Source organism: Salmo salar, chromosome 05 (assembly GCF_965601325.2).
Source record: "Salmo salar chromosome 05, fSalSal1, whole genome shotgun sequence".
Classification (NCBI taxonomy): Eukaryota; Metazoa; Chordata; class Actinopteri; order Salmoniformes; family Salmonidae; genus Salmo; species Salmo salar.
The window spans coordinates 68609924-68630256 of NC_138295.1; the positions used below are offsets into that span (position 1 = coordinate 68609924).

The following is a 20333-nucleotide window of genomic DNA, read 5'->3' on the forward strand; positions in this document are numbered from 1 at the left end:
AAATATGGGCGCACAGTTCTGTAGTCATGGTTCACATGGTTCATATTCACTAATCAATGGGTTGGTTGTTTAGCAACAAAACCGACGTGTGCGCAACTATGGGGCAAAAAAAGATGCTGTTGGCTTAGAATGTTTACAGCATGTAAACACATTTTTGTCTCCAATGTTTATTGAAAACAAATAGGCATACATTTGCACAATGAGCACTATTTGTCTCTCAAATACATACACTACCGTTCAAAAGTTTGGGGTCACTTAGAAATGTCCTTGTTTTTGAAAGAAAAGCTATTTTTTTGTCCATGAAAATAACATCAAATTGATCAGAAATACAGTGTAGACATTGTTAATGTTGTAAATGACTATTGTAGCTGGAAAAAGCAGATTTTTAATGGAATATCTACATAGGCGTACAGAGGCCCATTATCAGCAACCATCACTCCTGTGTTCCAATGGCACGTTGTGTTAGCTAATCTAAATAGTACCCGCAAAACACCAGTCTCAACATCAACAGTGAAGAGGCGACTCCGGGATGCTGGCCTTCTAGGCAGAGTTGTAAAGAAAAAGCCATATCTCAGGCTGGCCAATAAAAATAAAAGATTAAGATGGGCAAAAGAACACAGACACTGGACAGAGGAACTCTGCCTAGAAGGCCAGCATCCCGGAGTCGCCTCTTCACTGTTGGCGTTGAGGCTGGTGTTTTGCGGGTACTATTTAATGAAGCTGCCAGTTGAGGACTTGTGAGGCGTCTGATTCTTTAAACTAGACACTAATGTACTTGTCCTCTTGCTCAGTTGTGCACCGGGGCCTCCCACTCCTCTTTCCATTCTGGTTAGGGCCAGTTTGTGCTGTTCTGTGGAGGGAGTAGTACACAGCGTAGGACACAAGATCTTCAGTTTCCTGGCAATTTCTCTCATGGAATAGCCTTAATTTCTCAGAACAAGAATAGACTGACGAGTTTCAGAAGAAAGATATTTGTTTCTTGCCATTTTGAGCCTGTAATCGAACCCACAAATGCTGATGCTCCAGATACTCAACTAGTCTAAAGACGGACAGTTTTATTGCTTCTTTAATTAGAACAACAGTTTTCAGCTGTGCTAACATAATTGCAAAAGGGTTTTCGAATGATCAATTAGCCTTTTAAAATGATAAACTTGGATTAGTTAACACAACGTGCCATTGGAACACAGGAGTGATGGTTGCTGATAATGGGTCTCTGTACGCCTGTGTAGATATTCCATAAAAATCTGCCATTTCCAGCTACAATAGTCATTTACAACATTAACAATGTCTATACTTGTAACGACTGTCTTCTGAAATGAACCAAGGCGCAGCAGGTATGTGAATACTCATTTTTTTAATTACCCAACAAAAGGAGTAAGGCATCCACAGGAAACAATAAACATGACAGCAGCAACAGTTTGCAGGCTCAAAAACGCAGTGCAAAACAACCACCCACAACCCCAAAGAAAAACACACACACCTATATAGGACTTCCAATCAAAGGCAACTCAACACACCTGCCTTCAATTGGAAGTCCCAATCAACAATACAAACATACCCAACACAAACATGCCACGTCCTGACCAAAACTAAAACACTAGCTCCATCTGCTGGTCAGGACGTGACAGTACCCCCCCCCCCCCCCCCTCAAGGTGCAGACCCCGGAATGCACCTACCAACAGAAAAACACCAACAAAAAACCCATAAACAATAAGGGAGGGAAGGGAGGGTGGCTGCCGTCACCGACGGCACTGTGCTACACCCTCCCTCCCCAACCCACCTATCCTGGAGGTGGCTCAGGTGTAGGCCGTGGACCTCGCTCCACCTTCGGCGTCGCCCACTTTGATGGCGCCGTTAGCTGCGCCGGGCCGACGGGCCACTCGGGCTGACCCTGGCAGACGGACCACTCGGGCTGGGCCGGGGGGCAGGAGGGCCCCTCGGGCTGGGCCGGGGGGCAGGAGGGCCCCTCCGGCAGTTCAGGGCAGGCGGGCCACTCCGGCAGTTCAGGGCAGGCGGGCCACTCCGGCAGTTCAGGGCAGGCGGGCCACTCCGGCAGTTCAGGGCAGGCGGGCCACTCCGGCAGTTCAGCGCAGTCTGGCCACTCCGGCAGTTCAGCGCAGTCTGGCCACTCCGGCAGTTCAGCGCAGTCTGGCCACTCCGGCAGTTCAGCGCAGTCTGGCCACTCCGGCAGTTCAGCGCAGTCTGGCCACTCCGGCAGTTCAGCGCAGTCTGGCCACTCCGGCAGTTCAGCGCAGTCTGGCCTCTCTGGCGACTGTTGACTGGCGGGCAGCTCTGACGACTGTTCTGACGACTGTTGACTGGCGGGCAGCTCTGACGACTGTTGACTGGCGGGCAGCTCTGACGACTGTTGACTGGCGGGCAGCTCTGACGACTGTTGACTGGCGGGCAGCTCTGACGACGGTTGACTGGCGGGCAGCTCTGACGACGGTTGACTGGCGGGCAGCTCTGACGACGGTTGACTGGCGGGCAGCTCTGGTGATGGTTGACTGGCGAGGCTGGGTTGACACACTAGACTCCTGATGCGTGGGGCTGGTATAGGACGTGCCAGCCCGGAGACACGCACCTCCATGCTAGTGCGTCTGGCGGGAAACACCGGACCGAAAGGGCGCGCTGGCGGTCTTGATTGTAGGGTTGGCATCACCCCTTCCGGCTCGATGCTCCCCTTGCCCTGGCACCTGCGGGGCGCTGGTACTGGGCGAACTGGGCTGTGCGTCCGTACCACAGCGTAACATGGCGCCCTCCACCTCAATTGCACCTCCCTGTAGTCACGGGTAGCTGGCTTACGGCTCTTCCCTGGCCTGGCCAAGCTACCCGTGTGCCCCCCCAAAAAATTATCTTGGGGGTGCCTCTCGGGTTTCCTTAGCTCCCTTAACTTGTCCGCCCAGAATTGTCTTTCGTCCTGCCAGGTCCATTCCTCCATTTTCCTCTCCTGTGGCTTCCTCCTCTTCTGCTGCTTGGTCCTTTGGTGGGTGGTTCTGTAACGACTGTCTTCTGAAATGAACCAAGGCGCAGCAGGTATGTGAATACTCATTTTTTAATTACCCAACAAAAGGAGTAAGGCATCCACAGGAAACAGTAAACATGACAGCAGCAACAGTTTGCAGGCTCAAAAACGCAGTGCAAAACAACCTCCCACAACCCCAAAGAAAAACACACACACCTATATAGGACTTCCAATCAAAGGCAACTCAACACACCTGCCTTCAATTGGAAGTCCCAATCAACAATACAAACATACCCAACACAAACATGCCACGTCCTGACCAAAACTAAAACACTAGCTCGTGACAATACTGTATTTCTGATCAATTTGATGTTATTTTAATGGACAAAAAATGTGCTTTTCTTTCAAAAACAAGGACATTTCTAAGTGACCCCAAACTTTTGAACGGTAGTGTAGTTACAGTTGTTAGCTAGCTAGCACATTTTAGCCATATTAGCATTGACATGAAATCCGTCAAACCACCTCAAAACAAGATATGGTATCAAGATGAAACTAGCTAAAACAACCCACTTATAGTTCCCCACAAGGCAGTTTCATGTCATTGTTGCTAGACAGCCATCACATCAGTGGGTCGTTTCCATCACATCATTATTAAACATCCATTTTAGTTGAAAATGAAATATTATACAATTATTTTATAACACATTTCTTATACATTTGTACATTAACTTGCATTGAATATTTTTTTAAGGTTTTCCCAAAATAAATAATTCAACACAACGCCTGAATATATAAACTTGCCTTTGTGACAGCTGAAAATATTTATTTATCATAAAAAAATAACATATTTCCACCCAACCTTTTTGTGAGATTATGATAACAACCATATGATTTCCATATCTAAAACAAATCAATCAATGTAAATTATACATAATATACTAATTTACCTAAAAATATGGTTGTGGTGGAAATGACAAGATGTGGTGGAAATGATATCTATGTAAAAAAAAAAATATGAAAACAATATTTTATTGCAAACATTTTGAACAACAACCATTGTAGAACATGTAATTAATTTAATAAAAGGTAAGATTCCAAAAGTGGGCAGAGCTCAAGGAAGTAGGCCAGTGTTTTTGAGAGATAAACCCAGATTGCAGAGGGGTCATCCACATAGAAGAACTCAGTGAACAAAATGAAACGGTATCATTTGTGGTATGTCCAACACAGGTGTGGAGGGTCACCTGCATGTGAGAATCACCAAAGTGAACTGCCTGGATTTCACTGGTCTATTTACGCAGGTAGTTCTCTCAGTGGCACAACTTTGGTTTTAGAAGTGGGGGGGGGGGGGGGGGGGATCAATATTATAATTAGTTTTATCCAGTCGGATAAACACTCCAAACAGCATACCCGACCGCTCGGAGGTGTCTGCATGGTCCTAAAGCACACCGTTGCCTCATTTTGTATCACATTCAAATGATAAAACTGGAGGGGACAAAAATGCAATTTCAGAATGTGAGGGGGGCTTTCCCTCCCGTCCCCGTCCCCAGTGAAAGTTGTGCCCCTGAGTTCTCTGCAAAGTTAATATGCACTATGATCTCCTCTTTCCGCAGATTCTCTTTTAATTCTCTCAGTTTGGAGTATTGGTGTCTAACGTTGTACATGTGTTTCCCCAACTTCTCTTTCAATCCTTTGGAGAAGTCCTCCAGTAGAATATGCAGTGTGCCTCACACCTTTTCTTATACTGTCAAATGTATAGTGAACTTTTCCATGTTTCCCAATTTGTTTTTCCTTCTCTCTCTCTTCAGCTTTGTTTTTCCACTCAAACCACCATGTCTGCTATCCAGCATCAAAGTCAGATGTTTAAGCTCTTTTGCTTGGCAAAGGGAGAACTCTGTGTACATGCACTCTTTCTTCAGGTTCTCACAGCACAAAGACTCAATAAGGTTCTCATTGTTGTTGCAGCTGATCACTTTGTGATACTGTAGTTTGTCCGCCATGAACTGGAGGTTGGCGTGGGTTTCACAGAGGCATGTGTCCCTATCTTGGACTGCTGGCTTGACAACCCAAAAAGGACGTCTTTTGCAGAATTCACAGTAGGAAATTTGAATATCTGAATATTCCCTCAAACTTCTGATAAAGGTTCTGAATTGTGCCATTCAAGAAGCGCTTCTGCTTCTTCTTCTTGTTCCTCATTAGTGTATCCTTTTTCCCTGTTGTTGCTCTGCTGTTGTCTTCACGTTCATAGAATCTAGTGATTTTCTCTTCTGTGGCAGTGCTAATTCTGTTACACTGATTTTTCCTGGAGTATTGAAGACTTGATGGCATGTTTTCATTTGCCCTCATTGCTTTTGCTGAAAAGCAAAATTCTCTGTTTGCGGCTTTGACCAGGCCATACTTTCTCAGGATGTTGCCACTGAGCATTTTTGAAGCCACTTGTTTGTCTTTGGCACTGCACATTTTTTTTATACTTTTGTTTTAACTCTACAATGATGGCATTTTGAAACAATAAAATCCTTCTCAAGTTCTTCGGACTTCCCTTCATTTGCTGTTTTGTCTTTGGGGAATCTTGTCTCTCCATTTTGTTCATCAGTCGATCATACCTTTTTTTGTATTTCTCAGCTTTCCGTAAAGCGTTATCAAGTTTGACATTTGTCATACTAAGATCTCTGTATGCTTTTGAGCGACCTCTTCCAACCTTTTTCCTTCCAGCAAGTATTCAACTTCTCATTCCTGTTGCAGACGATGAGGAAGGGGTATCAGGGCAGGTAAGTTAGGGGCAGGTATGTTAGCCTCATGTTCTGGCTGCAGGTCATCTGGTGACTGAGGTGGTGTGTTGCCTGATAGGTAGGTCTCCATTGCAACTGCTCTCTTTAAAGTCTGTCTTCTATTCCATTGGTTACATTTCCATTGCCTTCTCTTGTTTCTTTGTTCTCGTTTTGTAAGCTCAGAGATAGATTTCACTTCTCCTTTCTCTTTTTTCTTCCAGTATCTCTCCCTGTCTTTTTGCAGATGTTAAAAAAAAAAGTTTCTTTATGTCTGTGACCTCTGTGCTGTTTTATGTGGCGTCTTCTAAAAATAAAGACAAATACTAAGTTTTCAACTTGTGCACACCTTGGAGCATTTTCTAGATTAAATTAATTTAAAACATGATTAAATAAGCCTAAAGTAAAAAAAAAAGTAAAGTAAAGTAAAAACGAATAAGATAATGGATTTGTGTCATTTCCACCACTTTCTGTAATTTCCACCACACTTAAGTTTGTGATGGAAATGACTGATGGAAATGACACTTCTACAGTTTCTGGAGAAAATTGACAGACTGCTTAGTATGCTTTGGTTAGTATTACAGCTAGCATATCGTTTACACTAAATACATAAAATATAAAAAAAAATATATAAAGTTCTACAACAAATTAAAGAAATTATAGCCGGTTTGGAAATGACTGACAATTAAAATATTCTCTACACAAGCAATATTTACCTCGATTTTTCTTCAACTTCTGGACATCACATCTGGAACAACTGTCCACTGCAGCCATGTGTTTCAGTGTCACAATATGTTTCCATGGTAACTAAATTAATATTCTCTTGAAAAAACGTTATTAATGAGGAATTTGTCCTCAGTGGTGGAAATGACACCACTCCCAAAGGACAGGTCTATTTTGTGTAAAAGACAATATAAAGGGCATACTCACAATAAATATTAATATAGATTTTATTTAATTGATTCTTTCTGTAATACATACATTATATAATGTGTAATTATTAATGTTTTCTCATAGAAAAACATAGTAGAAGCTTAAAAGTCTGGGTCAGGGACAAGGGCAAAATAGTGAAATTGAGGTATAAAATGCATCTATCTGAAAAGTACATTTACATTTTACATTTTAGTCATTTAGCAGACGCTCTTATCCAGAGCGACTTACAGTAGTGAATGCATACATTTCATACACATTTTTTTTGAATAATTGATAGAGAGATGTTTTTAAAAAGTATGGGGTGATTCCAGTGTGAACTTAACATACAAATATTTGTATTTGTTATATTTTTATAAAATCCCCAAAATTGACCCGAGGACATAGAAGTGCCCATAGTTGCATAATCACCCTAAAATTCTACTTGAGTAAAAGTATAAAAGTATTTGGTTTTAAATATACAGTACTTAAGTATACAACAGTAAATGTAATTTCTAAAATATACTTAAGTATCAAAAGTTAAAGAAAAAGTATAAATAATTACAAATTCCTAATATTAAGCAAACCAGACGGCACAATGTTTTTCTAATTTATGGATAGCCATGGGCACACTCCTACACTACTTAAGTACTTTACACCACTGGGAATGAGGGTGTGCATAACCTGACTGCTTGTTTTTGCTCATGATTTCTTGTGTTGAATATGTGCCCTCATTTATAATATTGCTTTGTAAATGTTTCCCTTACCTTGGTTGAATAGTTTACTCTCCATTATTTTGGATGTTGGGGAGGCTGTTGCAAAAATGAAGTGAAATATTGTAACAAAATATGTTTTTGAGGTCTGATTTGCTATTTTGTTTTACCCCAATGTTTTCCCCTTCATGAATTTGAACGGTATTGATGCAGGCGCTATAGTCTACATTTCACTTTGAAAACGTAATCTAAGGAAGGCTCTACTGCGCATGCTCTTGGGAGCGGGTGACAGATAATGATCGACTACACTGTACAATACTTTGTGAAAGCCCGCTCTCCATTCTCCCTGGTTGACAAACACCTTTGTGGTGAAGAAGAACCATGCTTCGAATTGTGTTATCCCGAACTTTGTCTCGAATCGCTGGCATTTCCAATTGTCAGTATTCGGCGGCCGCCATGCCGGTTCCAAGCGCACAGCCCGAAGTCCATTATGACAAGGTAAGCGATAAGCATTGACCTTTTGTTGAATGACCTGTTGAGTAGCTGTTATCATTGTTGCACACGACTGAAATGATCGGTTTAGTGTATTTCTGACATGTGCAATTCATTGCAAGGCAACTAGGCATACGTGAGAATTGCAATATCTTTTGGACTAGATGAATTATTTGTTGCTTGACTAGCTAGCCTACTTGTTGATAACGCTTGTTGACATTACAACACTTGACCTGATTGAACCTTGTGAGAACGTACTTATCCGATACATTAGGTCAACTGAATTACATATACACTAGATAATTGTTGGGTATGATGGTGTTATGCAAAACTGTAATGTGGCAGACAGCCAGAAACCTTCCTGGGTTGCATTAATACAACTTTTGCTAGAGTTGAAAGACCAGCTTGTACATAGAGACCCACAACACACATAATGTACATGCATGTGTTTCTGTTTGATTGTTTCGGATGAATTTATAAAGAGACTTCTATACCATTGTAATATTATGTCAGAGACAGTATCTTACAATACCGCACAAATAAAAACTGAAGGGAAGTAATGGGATGCAACTGGACAATACAGTGTTTATACTGGCTCCAATTTATTTTTGGTCTATTAGATCAAAGAGTTGTGATAACATCTGTAATCTAAACATAGAGCCTAATCAAATCTCCTCTGTCTCATTACAGCTGTTCATCAATAACGAGTGGCAGGATGCCGTCAGCAAGAGGTCCTTCCCCACCATCAACCCAGCCACAGGAGAGGTCATCTGTCAGGTGGCTGAGGCAGACAAGGTCAGTGGCTGGAACTGCCTTGAAACCTGGCCCTGTTCTGTCTAATTACAAGACTTACATCCTCGATTCCTTGGAGTAATCACTGAACTAATATAATTGGATCGGTGAAAACAGGGGTTCCACTAGCCTACATAGCTTGGACCTATGCAGTCGTAATGACTGTCTCAAGGGAGGGAGGAAGGAAGACGGCATTTTTCAAAGCATTTGAACAGGCCTCTCACTGTTTCTGTATTCAACAACACTACATTCTTGGCATGCTAAGACAACAACAAGTTGCCTGAAGCAGAAACATGACAATTAGTTGTGGTAGGAGGACGAGAGGGTAAAATAACCATGGAAAAAGTTAACCGTAACAACAGGTGTACTTAGAGCACAATCTTGCAGGGGCCAGGTGTGTGACCATCGTTTTGTGTTATTACACTGTCGTAATTGAATTACTTGATGTTATTTTTTTAAATGATGCCTGTTGACCTAAGGGTTGAAACGTTGTTGTAAATAAATATCACCTGCGAGCATGAGCAGCAGTGTGCATTGTTTTCCTTTAAATGATATAATCTAATATTTCTGATTTGGTTTGCTTGTCTTTTCATCTCCCTCTGTGGCCTCCTTCTCCCTCTTTCCAGGCAGATGTGGACAAGGCTGTGAAGGCTGCCAGGGTGGCCTTCAGGTTTGGGTCACCATGGCGACGCATGGACGCGTCGGACCGCGGGCTGCTCCTGAGCCGGCTGGCAGACGTAATCGAGAGGGACACAGCCTACCTAGCGGTCAGTGACGCCGTCCCATTACTGCTGGTCAACGGAAATAAATGATTAACCTGAAGTGGTGTTATGAGCGGCTAATTAGATGCACAACATTCCTGGTCTGGCACTCATGCCAAAGAAAGCAAAGTTGTTTGGATTGTATTAGAGGTTACTTGTGTGGCACTGACACAGTGCTTTGTCTGATGACAAATGTTACCTTCCAGTGGTGGAAACGTTTTACTCAGAAATATTATGTTTAAAAAAAGTATGTTCAGATAGATTTATTTGGCTTGTAAACAGCAGCGCCATATTTTGCAGAGTCACTGTTAGTCCTGTACTCCACAGGTTGCTGGCCTGAGCAGCTCCCGCGCTGAAGTCACATGGCAGAGATAGAGACGCAGGGTCAGGGCTAGGTCACATGATCAACACTGAGAAACCGCTGGAGAAGTGGAGTAAAATCATTCCTTAGTGCTGCTCTTACAAGACATACACAAAACATATTTGTTGGTGTGTTTGGCTTGTTTGGTGAAAGTATTAGGGGAAAGGCTATAGTGGTGAAAGGGTTTCTCTGGGCTTGTTTTGATAAAAGAATGAACAGCTTCAGCACAGGAAGCTGCCCTACTTTGCCTGGTAAATGAGGCCCTGCTAAAATCTGATTTCCTTTTGTTTACACAAGGGATTGGTTCTTGGAGAGAGAAACAAGCTGCTTAGTGTGTGTGTGTGTGTGTGTGTGGTGTATTACAAGAGAGTAGGATTGTTAGTACAGTATTTAGATTGGACTTGATTAACTACTGTCAGATTGGTTTATCAGGGGTGCAAGGTCCATCAGGTCTGGAAATAGCAATGATTCTGTCCACTGAACCGACTCCACCTACATGTTAAATATGGATATGGTGTGTATGTGAGAGGGAGTCTGTCCAGAGCCAAGCCAGTGACTCGTCAGTACTTGTAAGACTGGCCAATCTGTTTAAGTATGTACAGTCCAATGTCTTCAACATGAACTGTACGTGCCTGTAAATGTTGTATCTAGATACGTTTTGTCGTGTGTGTTATGTTGACCACATATACTCTTGTGTTCCCATTTGCCAAGCCAAATAAATGGTGCGTGGAAGACGATAATCTGTGATTCACTCTGTTGACGATGAGCTAATTAATTCCCCGGGTTTTGTCTTGCTTGTGCAACAGTCTCTTTTTTATTTCTCAAAATATTGGATTCTAATGTGACCTAACTAAAGTGAGGGTTACTGGTGTTTAACTGGACTCTGAACTGATTAACACCCTGTAGCAGAAAATAGTCCCTGTAATTTGATATGACAATGTTATAGTAAAACATCTGTTTAGCCCATTAGCAGCATGTTACAGAGCCTACCTCTAAATGCATACTGTATGCTTCTGTGTACAACACTGGATATCTATTAGCTCTTTCTAGGAAGGTATTGACATTTTTTTTATTAACATTTTTTAGGGGGTAGATCAGCTTTATTATTGCAGATGGCTTCCAGCAATGTAATTGTCTGCATTGTTTCCGATCCCCCATATATTATTTTGTAAAAAAAAACATATATATATATATATATATATATATACACACACACTACCGTTCAAAAGTTTGGGGTCACTTAGAAATGTCCTTGTTTTTGAAAGAAAAGCACATTTTTTGTCCATTAAAATAACATCAAATTGATCAGAAATACAGTGTAGAGATTGCTAATGTTGTAAATGACTATTGTAGCTGGAAAGGGCAGATTTTTTTATGGAATATCTACGTAGGTGTACAGAGGCCCATTATCAGAAACCATCACTCCTGTGTTCCAATGGCACGTTGTATTAGCTGATCCAAGTTTATCATTTTAAAAGGCTAATTGATCATTCGAAAACCCTTTTGCAATTATGTTAGCACAGCTGAAAACTGTTGTTCTGATTAAAGAAGCAATAAAACTGTCTTTCTTTAGACTTGTTGAGTATCTGGAGCATCAGCATTTGTGGGTTCGATTACAGGCTCAAAATGGTCAGAAACAAAGAACTTTCTTCTGAAACTCGTCAGTCTATTCTTGTTCTGAGAAATTAAGTCTATTCCATACTAGAAATTGCCAAGAAATTGAAGATCTCGTACACATGCTGTGTACTACTCCCTCCACAGAACAGCACAAACTGGCTCTAACCAGAATAGAAAGAGGAGTGGGAGGCCCCGGTGCACAACTGAGCAAGAGGACAAGTACATTAGAGTGTCTAGTTTGAGAAACAGACGCCTCACAAGTCCTCAACTGGAAGCTTCATTAAATAGTACCCGCAAAACACCAGTCTCAATGTCAACAGCGAAGTGGCAACTCCGGGGTGCTGGCTTTCTAGGCAAAGTTCCTCTGTCCAGTGTCTGTGTTCTTTTGCCCATCTTAATCTTTTCTTTCTATTGGCCAGTCTGAGATATGGCTTTTTCTTTACAACTCTGCCTAGAAGGCCAGCATCCCGGAGTCGCCTCTTCACTGTTGATGTTGAGACTGGTGTTTTGCGGATACTATTTAATGAAGCTGCCATCTAGATTCTCTGAGGCTGTGAAGGGATCCAAATTGTGGATTTTAAAGAAAACATGAATCATCAATGTACGATGAAACCTTTGTTTGACAATGTTACGTAATGCAGAATACAGCCTTGCTACTCTCTGTCCCCAATCAAACTTCATCAGTTAGGCCATGGCGGAACCCTGTTGACACTTTGACCTTATTTTGCCATAGGAACTGGAGACCCTGGACAATGGGAAGCCCTATGCCGTATCCTACAGCGTGGACGTGCCCATGGTGGTCAAGTGCCTCAGGTCAGTCACAGTAATATAAATTGCAGTGTGTATGTGTGAGAGCAGTGAAATGAACGCATGCATTTTATCCTTGGGGGATCAGGCTTTCAGCTCGACTGCCGACAGCCTTTGGAATGCCCTCCCGGATCACCTGAAGGCACCACAGACTCTGGGCTCCTTTAAAACGTGCCTAAAAACCTTTCTCTTTAGGAAGGCTTTCTGTTGATAGCTGGGCTCCTTGGTGACCTTGTCCCTTGTCGTGTCAGCTGTGTTCTTTGTGTCAGTTGCCTTCTAACGTTCTATTTGGTTTTTATTTTATGCACTTTGATATTATTCTGTATAATGAAAAGCGCTTTACAAATGTAATACATTTATTATTATTACTTTCTGTGTAACAGTGTAGGTTCCGTCCCTCTCTTCGCCCCAACCTGGGCTCGAACCAGGGACCCTTGCACACATCAACAACTGACACCCACAAAGCATCGTTACCCATCGCGCCACAAAAGCCGCGGCCCTTGCAACGCAAGGGGAACAACCACTTCAGGTCTCAGAGCGGGTGACGTCACTGATTGAAACGCTATTAGCGCGCACCACCGCTAACTAACTAGCCATTTCACATCGGTTACATCTGCAAACCAAAAATGTGTGAGTTGTCATGAATCTTAAGTGCCAGATATGGCGTTATGCTATATGGTTGAATGTTTATGTTACATTTCAAGTGTGTGCGAGGCAGAGACAGAATGGTGGGAAAGAGAGGGGGAAAAAGAGGGTGAGACTGACTGTGAATTAGTTCTTACAAGAATGTGATTGCAGACTGCCAAACCTCCCTTATTTGATTGGCTGGCACACAGCACCATGACCTAGACTGCTTACTGTATACTCACTGTGGATCCAATCACTATCTCAATCTACTGCAAGTCTGCTTGTTTACCTTTTAATGGATTGGAAATAGACTGATTTACAGTTTCCTTCTTGGAAAAAATACACATTTCCTTTTACTCTTGATATCTGAAACTATAGTTGCTGCAGTTCTATTTCATAATAAACATTTATACATGGTAGCCCTACTGAGTCTAGTGTCCTCCTAGTATTTACTGAATATGGAATGTAGTGAGTACTTAATGCAGTTGAGAAATATTGACATCCCCCATATCCCTTTTGATGTATCTGAAAGGTGTAATATTTTTGAGGATTCTTGGGTCCAAGTGTTTACTGTCTGTGTGTGCATGTGTGTGCACAGGTACTGTGCAGGCTGGGCAGATAAGTGGGAGGGGAAGACCATTCCCATCGATGGAGACTTCTTCTGCTACACCCGTCATGAGCCCATTGGTGTGTGTGGCCAGATCATCCCGGTGAGTGAGTGAAGGAACTGTTCAGGGGTTAGGGATGGACCACCTTGATGAATCTTAAACCATTCAGGGGTTAGGGATGGACCACCTTGATGAATCTTAAACCGTTCAGGGGTTAGGGATGGACTTCCTTGATGAATCTTAAACCGTTCTGGGGTTAGGGATGGACCACCTTGATGAATCTTAAACCATTCAGGGGTTAAGGATGGACCACCTTGATGAATCTTAAGCTGTTCAGGGGTTAAGGATGGACCACCTTGATGAATCTTAAGCTGTTCAGGGGTTAAGGATGGACCTCCTTGATGAATCTTAAGCTGTTCAGGGGTTAAGGATGGACCTGCTTGATGAATCTTAAACCGTTCAGGGGTTAAGGATGGACCTCCTTGATGAATCTTAAGCTGTTCAGGGGTTAAGGATGGACCACCTTGATGAATCTTAAGCTGTTCAGGGGTTAAGGATGGACCACCTTGATGAATTTTAAACCGTTCAGGGGTTAAGGATGGACCTCCTTGATGAATCTTAAGCTGTTCAGGGGTTAAGGATGGACCACCTTGATGAATCTTAAGCTGTTCAGGGGTTAAGGATGGACCTGCTTGATGAATCTTAAACCGTTCTGGGGTTAAGGATGGACCACCTTGATGAATCTTAAACCGTTCAGGGGTTAGGGATGGACCTCCTTGATGAATCTTAAGCTGTTCAGGGGTTAAGGATGGACCTCCTTGATGAATCTTAAGCAACATTTTCAATATACTTTCTCAATAGTTCATATTCGCAATTTGAATATGATTTGAATATGTAATTTAAGGCGACACCCTGCCTCCAAAACCTGGTTTTGGAGGCAGTGTGCTACAAGGCTACAAGGCTGTGTTGTGTAAATATAGTGGCAGCCTGGACTTTAATGTGTTGAGTGCATGCATCGATTTATGTCTGTGTACTTTGCACGAGTTTATGCACATGTTTGATATGGTCTGTCTTCTCTCTACTGTTCACTCTCTTCCTCCCTCTATCTTCCTTCAGTGGAACTTCCCTCTGCTGATGCAGGCATGGAAGCTGGGGCCAGCTCTGGCTACAGGCAACACTGTGGTGATGAAGGTGGCTGAGCAGACCCCCCTCACTGCCCTGTATGTGGCCAGTCTCATCAAGGAGGTTGGTACACTAATACACACACACACACACACACACACACACACACACACACACACACACACACACACACACACACACACACACACACACACACACACACACACACACCCTCCTTACCACATTTCTTAAGCTCTCTCTCTCCTCTCAGGTTGGTTTCCCTCCAGGTGTGGTGAACATCCTGCCTGGTATGGGTCCGTCTGCTGGTTCTGCCATCGCCTCCCACATGGATGTGGATAAGGTGGCTTTCACAGGATCTACTGAGGTAAGACAGACCACCCATACCTCAGGCATCTCAAAGAACTGAGTCACTGCTTTCAAATGGCCAATGTGTTTTGGTGCATTAGTGTGTGTATGAGAATGAGCCCTGTGCTGTCTAAGCAGCTCCATGCTCTATCTGTCCAGGTAGGTCACCTGATCCAGCAGGCATCTGGCTCCAGCAACCTGAAGAAGGTCACTCTGGAGCTGGGAGGAAAGAGCCCCAACATAATCATGTCCGATGCCAACAGTGAGTATGGCTCAAGGCGACTTTACTTTTGGGGTGGGCATCCAGTTAGAAATATGTAAAAAATGGGAACACTTAATTTGGATAGTCTGCTACAGATTATTTAGCAATATCTTAAGCAAAGTGTGGTGTCCGTTTTATTTATGAAGTATCAATTGCAGCAGGCAGCTGCTACTTTTACAACAAAGGACATCTACCAGAGGAGGCTGATGGGATGAGCTATAGGAGTACAGGCTCATTGTAATGACAAATGGAATGAATGGAACGGAGTCTCCATATGTTTGACGTGTTTGATACCGTTCTGTTTATTCCATTCCAGCATTACAATGAGCCCGTCCTCCTATAGTACCTCCCACCAGCCTCCTCTGAAATCTACTACGGCATGTGCATGTTTGCCTGTGTGTCTTTATTTGTTTGATTGCGGTTGCTGTGTCTGACTTAGCCGATATGTTTCGACTTGAGGTTATACACCTTCCGCTTCAAGTCAAAACTTTGCTCAGCTATAATGTTTGCACCGCAGTGACAAATGCAGGATAGGGCCAGAAAACATACCTCAGTCCAGGGATGGAAGATGTCACAGTACTCCTAATTATCCCATTATCCGACATGGAAAACCGAGAAGATTGAAATACTGCTAGTTTTTTAAACTGCCTTTTTCGGCAGCATGCTAGGCTAGCTAATGCTAAAGCAGCCCATTGGATTCCACAACACTTCTGGCAGCTACTCACCCCAAGGCCAGGTGTCAATTTCATGGAGTCCAATGCTGCAAAACGTCAAGTGGAAACATATGGGCTATGTATGACTGTGTTCTCTCTCTCTTTCTGCGGTGGCGGAGGCGGTGGAACAGTCCCACTTTGCCCTGTTCTTTAACCAGGGCCAGTGCTGCTGTGCCGGCTCCCGTACATACGTGCAGGACACCATCTATGATGAGTTTATGGAGCGCAGCGTGGAGCGGGCCAAGAGCAGGGTGGTGGGAGACCCCTTCAACATGAAGACTGAGCAGGGACCGCAGGTTACAAATACTGCATGGTGCACACACCCAGACGAGTAGAGTAGGAGTTGAAGACACCCAGACGAGTAGAGTAGGAGTTGAAGACACCCAGACGAGTAGAGTAGGAGTTGAAGACACACCCAGACGAGTAGAGTAGGAGTTGAAGACACACCCAGACGAGTAGAGTAGGAGTTGAAGACACACCCAGACGAGTAGAGTAGGAGTTGAAGACACACCCAGACGAGTAGAGTAGGAGTTGAAGACACACCCAGACGAGTAGAGTTGGAGTTGAAGACACACCCAGACGAGTAGAGTAGGAGTTGAAGACACACCCGGACGAGTAGAGTTGGAGTTGAAGACACACCCAGACGAGTAGAGTAGGAGTTGAAGACACACCCAGACGAGTAGAGTTGGAGTTGAAGACACACACCCAAACATAAGACACTGGATAAAAATAGAAGAGCTGCACACTCTATTGTACTGAAATAACTGTGGTACCAGCATTTCCAAATGCAGAGCCTTTATCAGAAAACAACTACAAGAACGCACTTGCATGCATACATATACACAAGCACCTGTAGTCTGGTTTGGTTTTTAGCTCTCTTCCTAACACATTAATTAGGCACCCATTTACGAGCCCTGTAAAACGGTTCCCTATCTAGGTGGATGAGGATCAGTTCAAGAAGATTCTGGGCTACATCAGCAGTGGGAAGCGTGAGGGGGCCAAGCTGATGTGCGGGGGAGGGGTGGCTGCAGACCGTGGCTACTTCATCCAACCAACCATCTTTGGAGATGTCCAGGACGGCATGACCATCGCCCGTGAGGAGGTACAGCATGGCATTTTCATTATTAACAACTCACTCTTCATGAAACTGGCTGTCAAGATTCACCATTTTGGCTCTTGGGGCTGCCTTGACAGAATCCCCCTACTGGCTATACCCATGAAAATGGAAATAAAAGCCAGTATATTTTGATTGTCTAAAGTATATTTGTCAGGCTATTCTGAAGCTAGAATCCTTAGTTGCTACATTTTTGAACTTGTAAATGAATGATATACATTTGAAGTCAGAAGTTTACATACACCTCAGTTTTTCACAATTTAAACTCAGTTTTTCACAATTCCTGACATTTAATACTAGTAAAAATGCCCTGTCTTAGGTCAGTTAGGATCACCAATTTATTTTAAGAATGTGAAATGTCAGAATAATAGTAGAGAATGATTTATTTCAGCTTTTATTTCTTTCATCACATTCCCAGTGGGTCAGATGTTTACATACACTCAATTAGTATTTGGTAGCATTGTCTTTAAATTGTTTAACTTGGGTCAAACGTTTCGGGTAGCCTTCCACAAGCTTCCCACAATAAGTTGGGTGAATTTTGGCCCATTCTTCATGACAGAGCTGGTGTAACTGAGTCAGGTTTGTAGGTCTCCTTGCTCGCACTCGCTTTTTCAATTCTGCCCACAAATTTTCTATGGGATTGAGGTCAGGGCTTTGTGATGGCCACTCCAATACCTTGACTTTGTTGTCCTTAAGCCATTTTGCCACAACTTTGGAAGTATGCTTGGGGTCATTGTCCATTTGGAAGACCCATTTGCGACTTAGCTTTAACTTCCTGACTGATGTCTTGAGATGTTGCTTCAATATATCCACATAATTTTCCTTCCTAATGATGATCTATTTTGTGAAGTGCACCAGTCCCTCCTGCAGCAAAGCACCCCCACAACATGAAGCTGCCACCCGCGTGCTTCACGGTTGGGATGGTGTTCTTCGGCTTGCAAGCCTCCCCCTTTTCCTCCAAACATAACGATGGTTGTTATGGCCAAACAGTTCTATTTTTGTTTCATCAGACCAGGGGACAGTTCTCCAAAAAGTACGATCTTTGTCCCCATGTGCAGTTGCAAACCGGAGTCTGTTTTTTTTATGGCGGTTTTGGAGCAGTGGCTTCTTCCTTGCTGAGCGGCCTTTCAGGTTTATGTTGATATAGGACTCGTTTTACTGTGGATATAGATACTTTTGTACCCGTTTCCTCCAGCATCTTCACAATGTCCTTTGCTGTTGTTCTGGGATTGATTTGCACTTTTCGCACCAAAGTACGTTCATCTCTAGGAGACAGAACGTGTCTCCTTCCTGAGCGGTATGACGGCTGCATAGACCCATGCTGTTTATACTTGCGTACTATTGTTTGTACAGATGAACGTGGTACCGTCAGGCATTTGGAAATTGCTCCCAAGGATGAACCAGACTTGTGGAGGTCTACAATTTTTTTCTGAGGTCTTGGCTGATTTCTTTTGGTTTTCCCATGATGTCAAGCAAAGAGGCACTGAGTTTGAAGGTAGGCCTTGAAATACATCCACAGGTAAACCTCCAATTGACTCAAATTATGTCAATTAGCTTATCAGAAGCTTCTAAAGCCATGACATAATTTTCTGGAATTTTCCAAGCTGTTTAAAGGCACAGTTAACTTAGTGTATGTAAACTTCTGACCCACTGGAATTGTGATAGTGAATTATAAGTGGAATAATCTGTCTAAACAATTATTGGAAAAATTACTTGTGTCATGCACAAAGTAGATGTCCTAACCGACTTACCAAAACTATAGTTTATTAACAAGAAATTTGTGGAGTGGTTGAAAAATGAGTTTTAATGACTCCAACCTAAGTGTATGTAAACTTCCGACTTCAACTGTATACCCATTGATTCTTAAAGAATAGAATGTATAAATGCCTCATGAGCTTAGTTCAACTGTCGTACCCCATCAGAACCCAAAATGTAAGCTTGTTTTACTCCAGTGTTTGTAAACAACAAATTTAAACAAACAATGTATAGCCTCAAAACTATACATGGGATATCACGGATGGTCAGTCCTTGCATCCATAGCACTGTCTATGAATTTGAGTGGTTACATTTTTCCATCCCTTAGCTTTTTAGCGAAACTGTGGCGAGGAGAACGCTTTATTGTTTCAATTAAATATTCTAGCTCTAAGGAAAGTAGCCAGACAAGCTCATACATGTGTAACATGTTCTCTTCAGAGAACATATCTCTTTAGGTTAGATTCTTTAAATTCATTTCTCCTCTCTAACACTTTGTCTGTGTTCAGATCTTTGGGCCGGTGATGCAGATCCTGAAGTTTAAGACTCTGGAGGAGGTGGTCGAGAGAGCCAATGACACAAATTACGGCCTGGCAGCTGCTGTCTTCACCAAAGACATTGACAAGGCCCACTACATCTCTAGCGGAATTCGCGCTGGCACTGTCTGGTACGCTGATTTCTAGATTACTTTATTTTACATTATGTCCATCAAATTGTCCATTTCTTTCCGTAGTATAAAGGTCCAGAAGTTGGCTGAAGGTGGCCCATTATAATCCAATAATTGTGTATGTGGTTTGTCCATTTCTTTCTCCTAAGGATTAACTGCTATAATGTGTTTGGAGCACAAGCCCCCTTCGGTGGCTACAAATATTCTGGTAACGGTCGTGAGCTAGGAGAGTATGGCCTGGACAACTACACTGAAGTGAAAACGGTAAGGACCCCATCACTACCACAATACTGTAGGATAAAATGTTCATGCCCCATTGGGCCACATACGTAAATGTATGAACACTGTTGCCACGTTACATACGTAATAAACAGCAACATCTCATAAGCAGCTGTATGTATGTTCACAAAATGTGTTAATGTCAAAGCTTCAAAACATATTTTATTCTTTACCTCAGGTAACAATCAAGGTCCCTCAGAAAAACTCGTAAAGACGTCTGAACTCTGCCTCCAATCAAGGAAACTAACTGACCATACTAATGGGACTAAATCAGCCTTCATTTTGTTTATCACAGAGTTAATCAGTTATTCAGTTGGACTTTAGTGTTACTTAGCCTCTGTACTCATCTCTAACTTCATGTAGAGAATTTCCAACCAAGATGAGAAAACAATTACAGGCATGGTGCTATTAGTTTACACCCAGCTTGTTGTACAGCCTTGTCAAACTTCAACAGCTTATTTTAAGCACTTCATAGAGCATGCCATAATATTTCATAATACTTATTTCAGTCATTATGTTCATCCTGTTTTAATATGGTGAATCCCTGCTACAGTCGTTTTGTACTCTTGTAGAGTGAAAGTGTGAACTTTGAAAGGATTTTGGGTAATAAATGCACTTGATACTCGCTATTACTTGTTTTTAAC

At 42.7% G+C, this 20333-nt stretch overlaps 2 protein-coding genes across 2 annotated transcripts; one reads left to right on the top strand and one right to left on the bottom strand.

Annotated features, from left to right (window-relative positions):
- Positions 1-1635: 1635 nt before the first annotated feature.
- On the bottom strand, positions 1636-7539 carry LOC145879542 (uncharacterized). Its single transcript, XM_082975445.1, has 2 exons — positions 7404-7539; positions 1636-3012 (listed from the first exon to the last, which is right to left on the bottom strand). The coding sequence occupies exons 1-2, from the start codon at positions 7426-7428 to the stop codon at positions 1781-1783; spliced, it is 1257 nt and encodes a 418-aa protein (XP_082831571.1). The 5' UTR covers positions 7429-7539; the 3' UTR covers positions 1636-1780.
- An 82-nt stretch (positions 7540-7621) lies between these two features.
- LOC106605645 (aldehyde dehydrogenase, mitochondrial) lies at positions 7622-20316 on the top strand. Its single transcript, XM_082975447.1, has 14 exons — positions 7622-7847; positions 8532-8636; positions 9260-9400; positions 12106-12185; positions 13405-13516; positions 14531-14659; positions 14808-14921; positions 15062-15164; positions 15724-15734; positions 15997-16173; positions 16815-16979; positions 19253-19410; positions 19560-19674; positions 19868-20316. The coding sequence occupies exons 1-14, from the start codon at positions 7731-7733 to the stop codon at positions 19898-19900; spliced, it is 1560 nt and encodes a 519-aa protein (XP_082831573.1). The 5' UTR covers positions 7622-7730; the 3' UTR covers positions 19901-20316.
- The last annotated feature ends 17 nt before the right edge of the window (positions 20317-20333 follow it).

Excerpts from the sequence above, each read along its gene's own strand:
- LOC145879542 (XM_082975445.1), bottom strand. The coding sequence starts at position 7,428 with ATGGAGAGTAAACTATTCAACCAAG. Across the intron at positions 3,013-7,403 it reads GAGTAAACTATTCAACCAAG|AAGACAGTCGTTACAGAACC; the intron begins GTAAGGGAAACA and ends GGTTCATTTCAG.
- LOC106605645 (XM_082975447.1), top strand. The coding sequence starts at position 7,731 with ATGCTTCGAATTGTGTTATCCCGAACTTTGTCTCGAATCGCTGGCATT. Across the intron at positions 12,186-13,404 it reads ATGGTGGTCAAGTGCCTCAG|GTACTGTGCAGGCTGGGCAG; the intron begins GTCAGTCACAGT and ends GTGTGTGCACAG. Across the intron at positions 14,660-14,807 it reads TGGCCAGTCTCATCAAGGAG|GTTGGTTTCCCTCCAGGTGT; the intron begins GTTGGTACACTA and ends CTCTCCTCTCAG.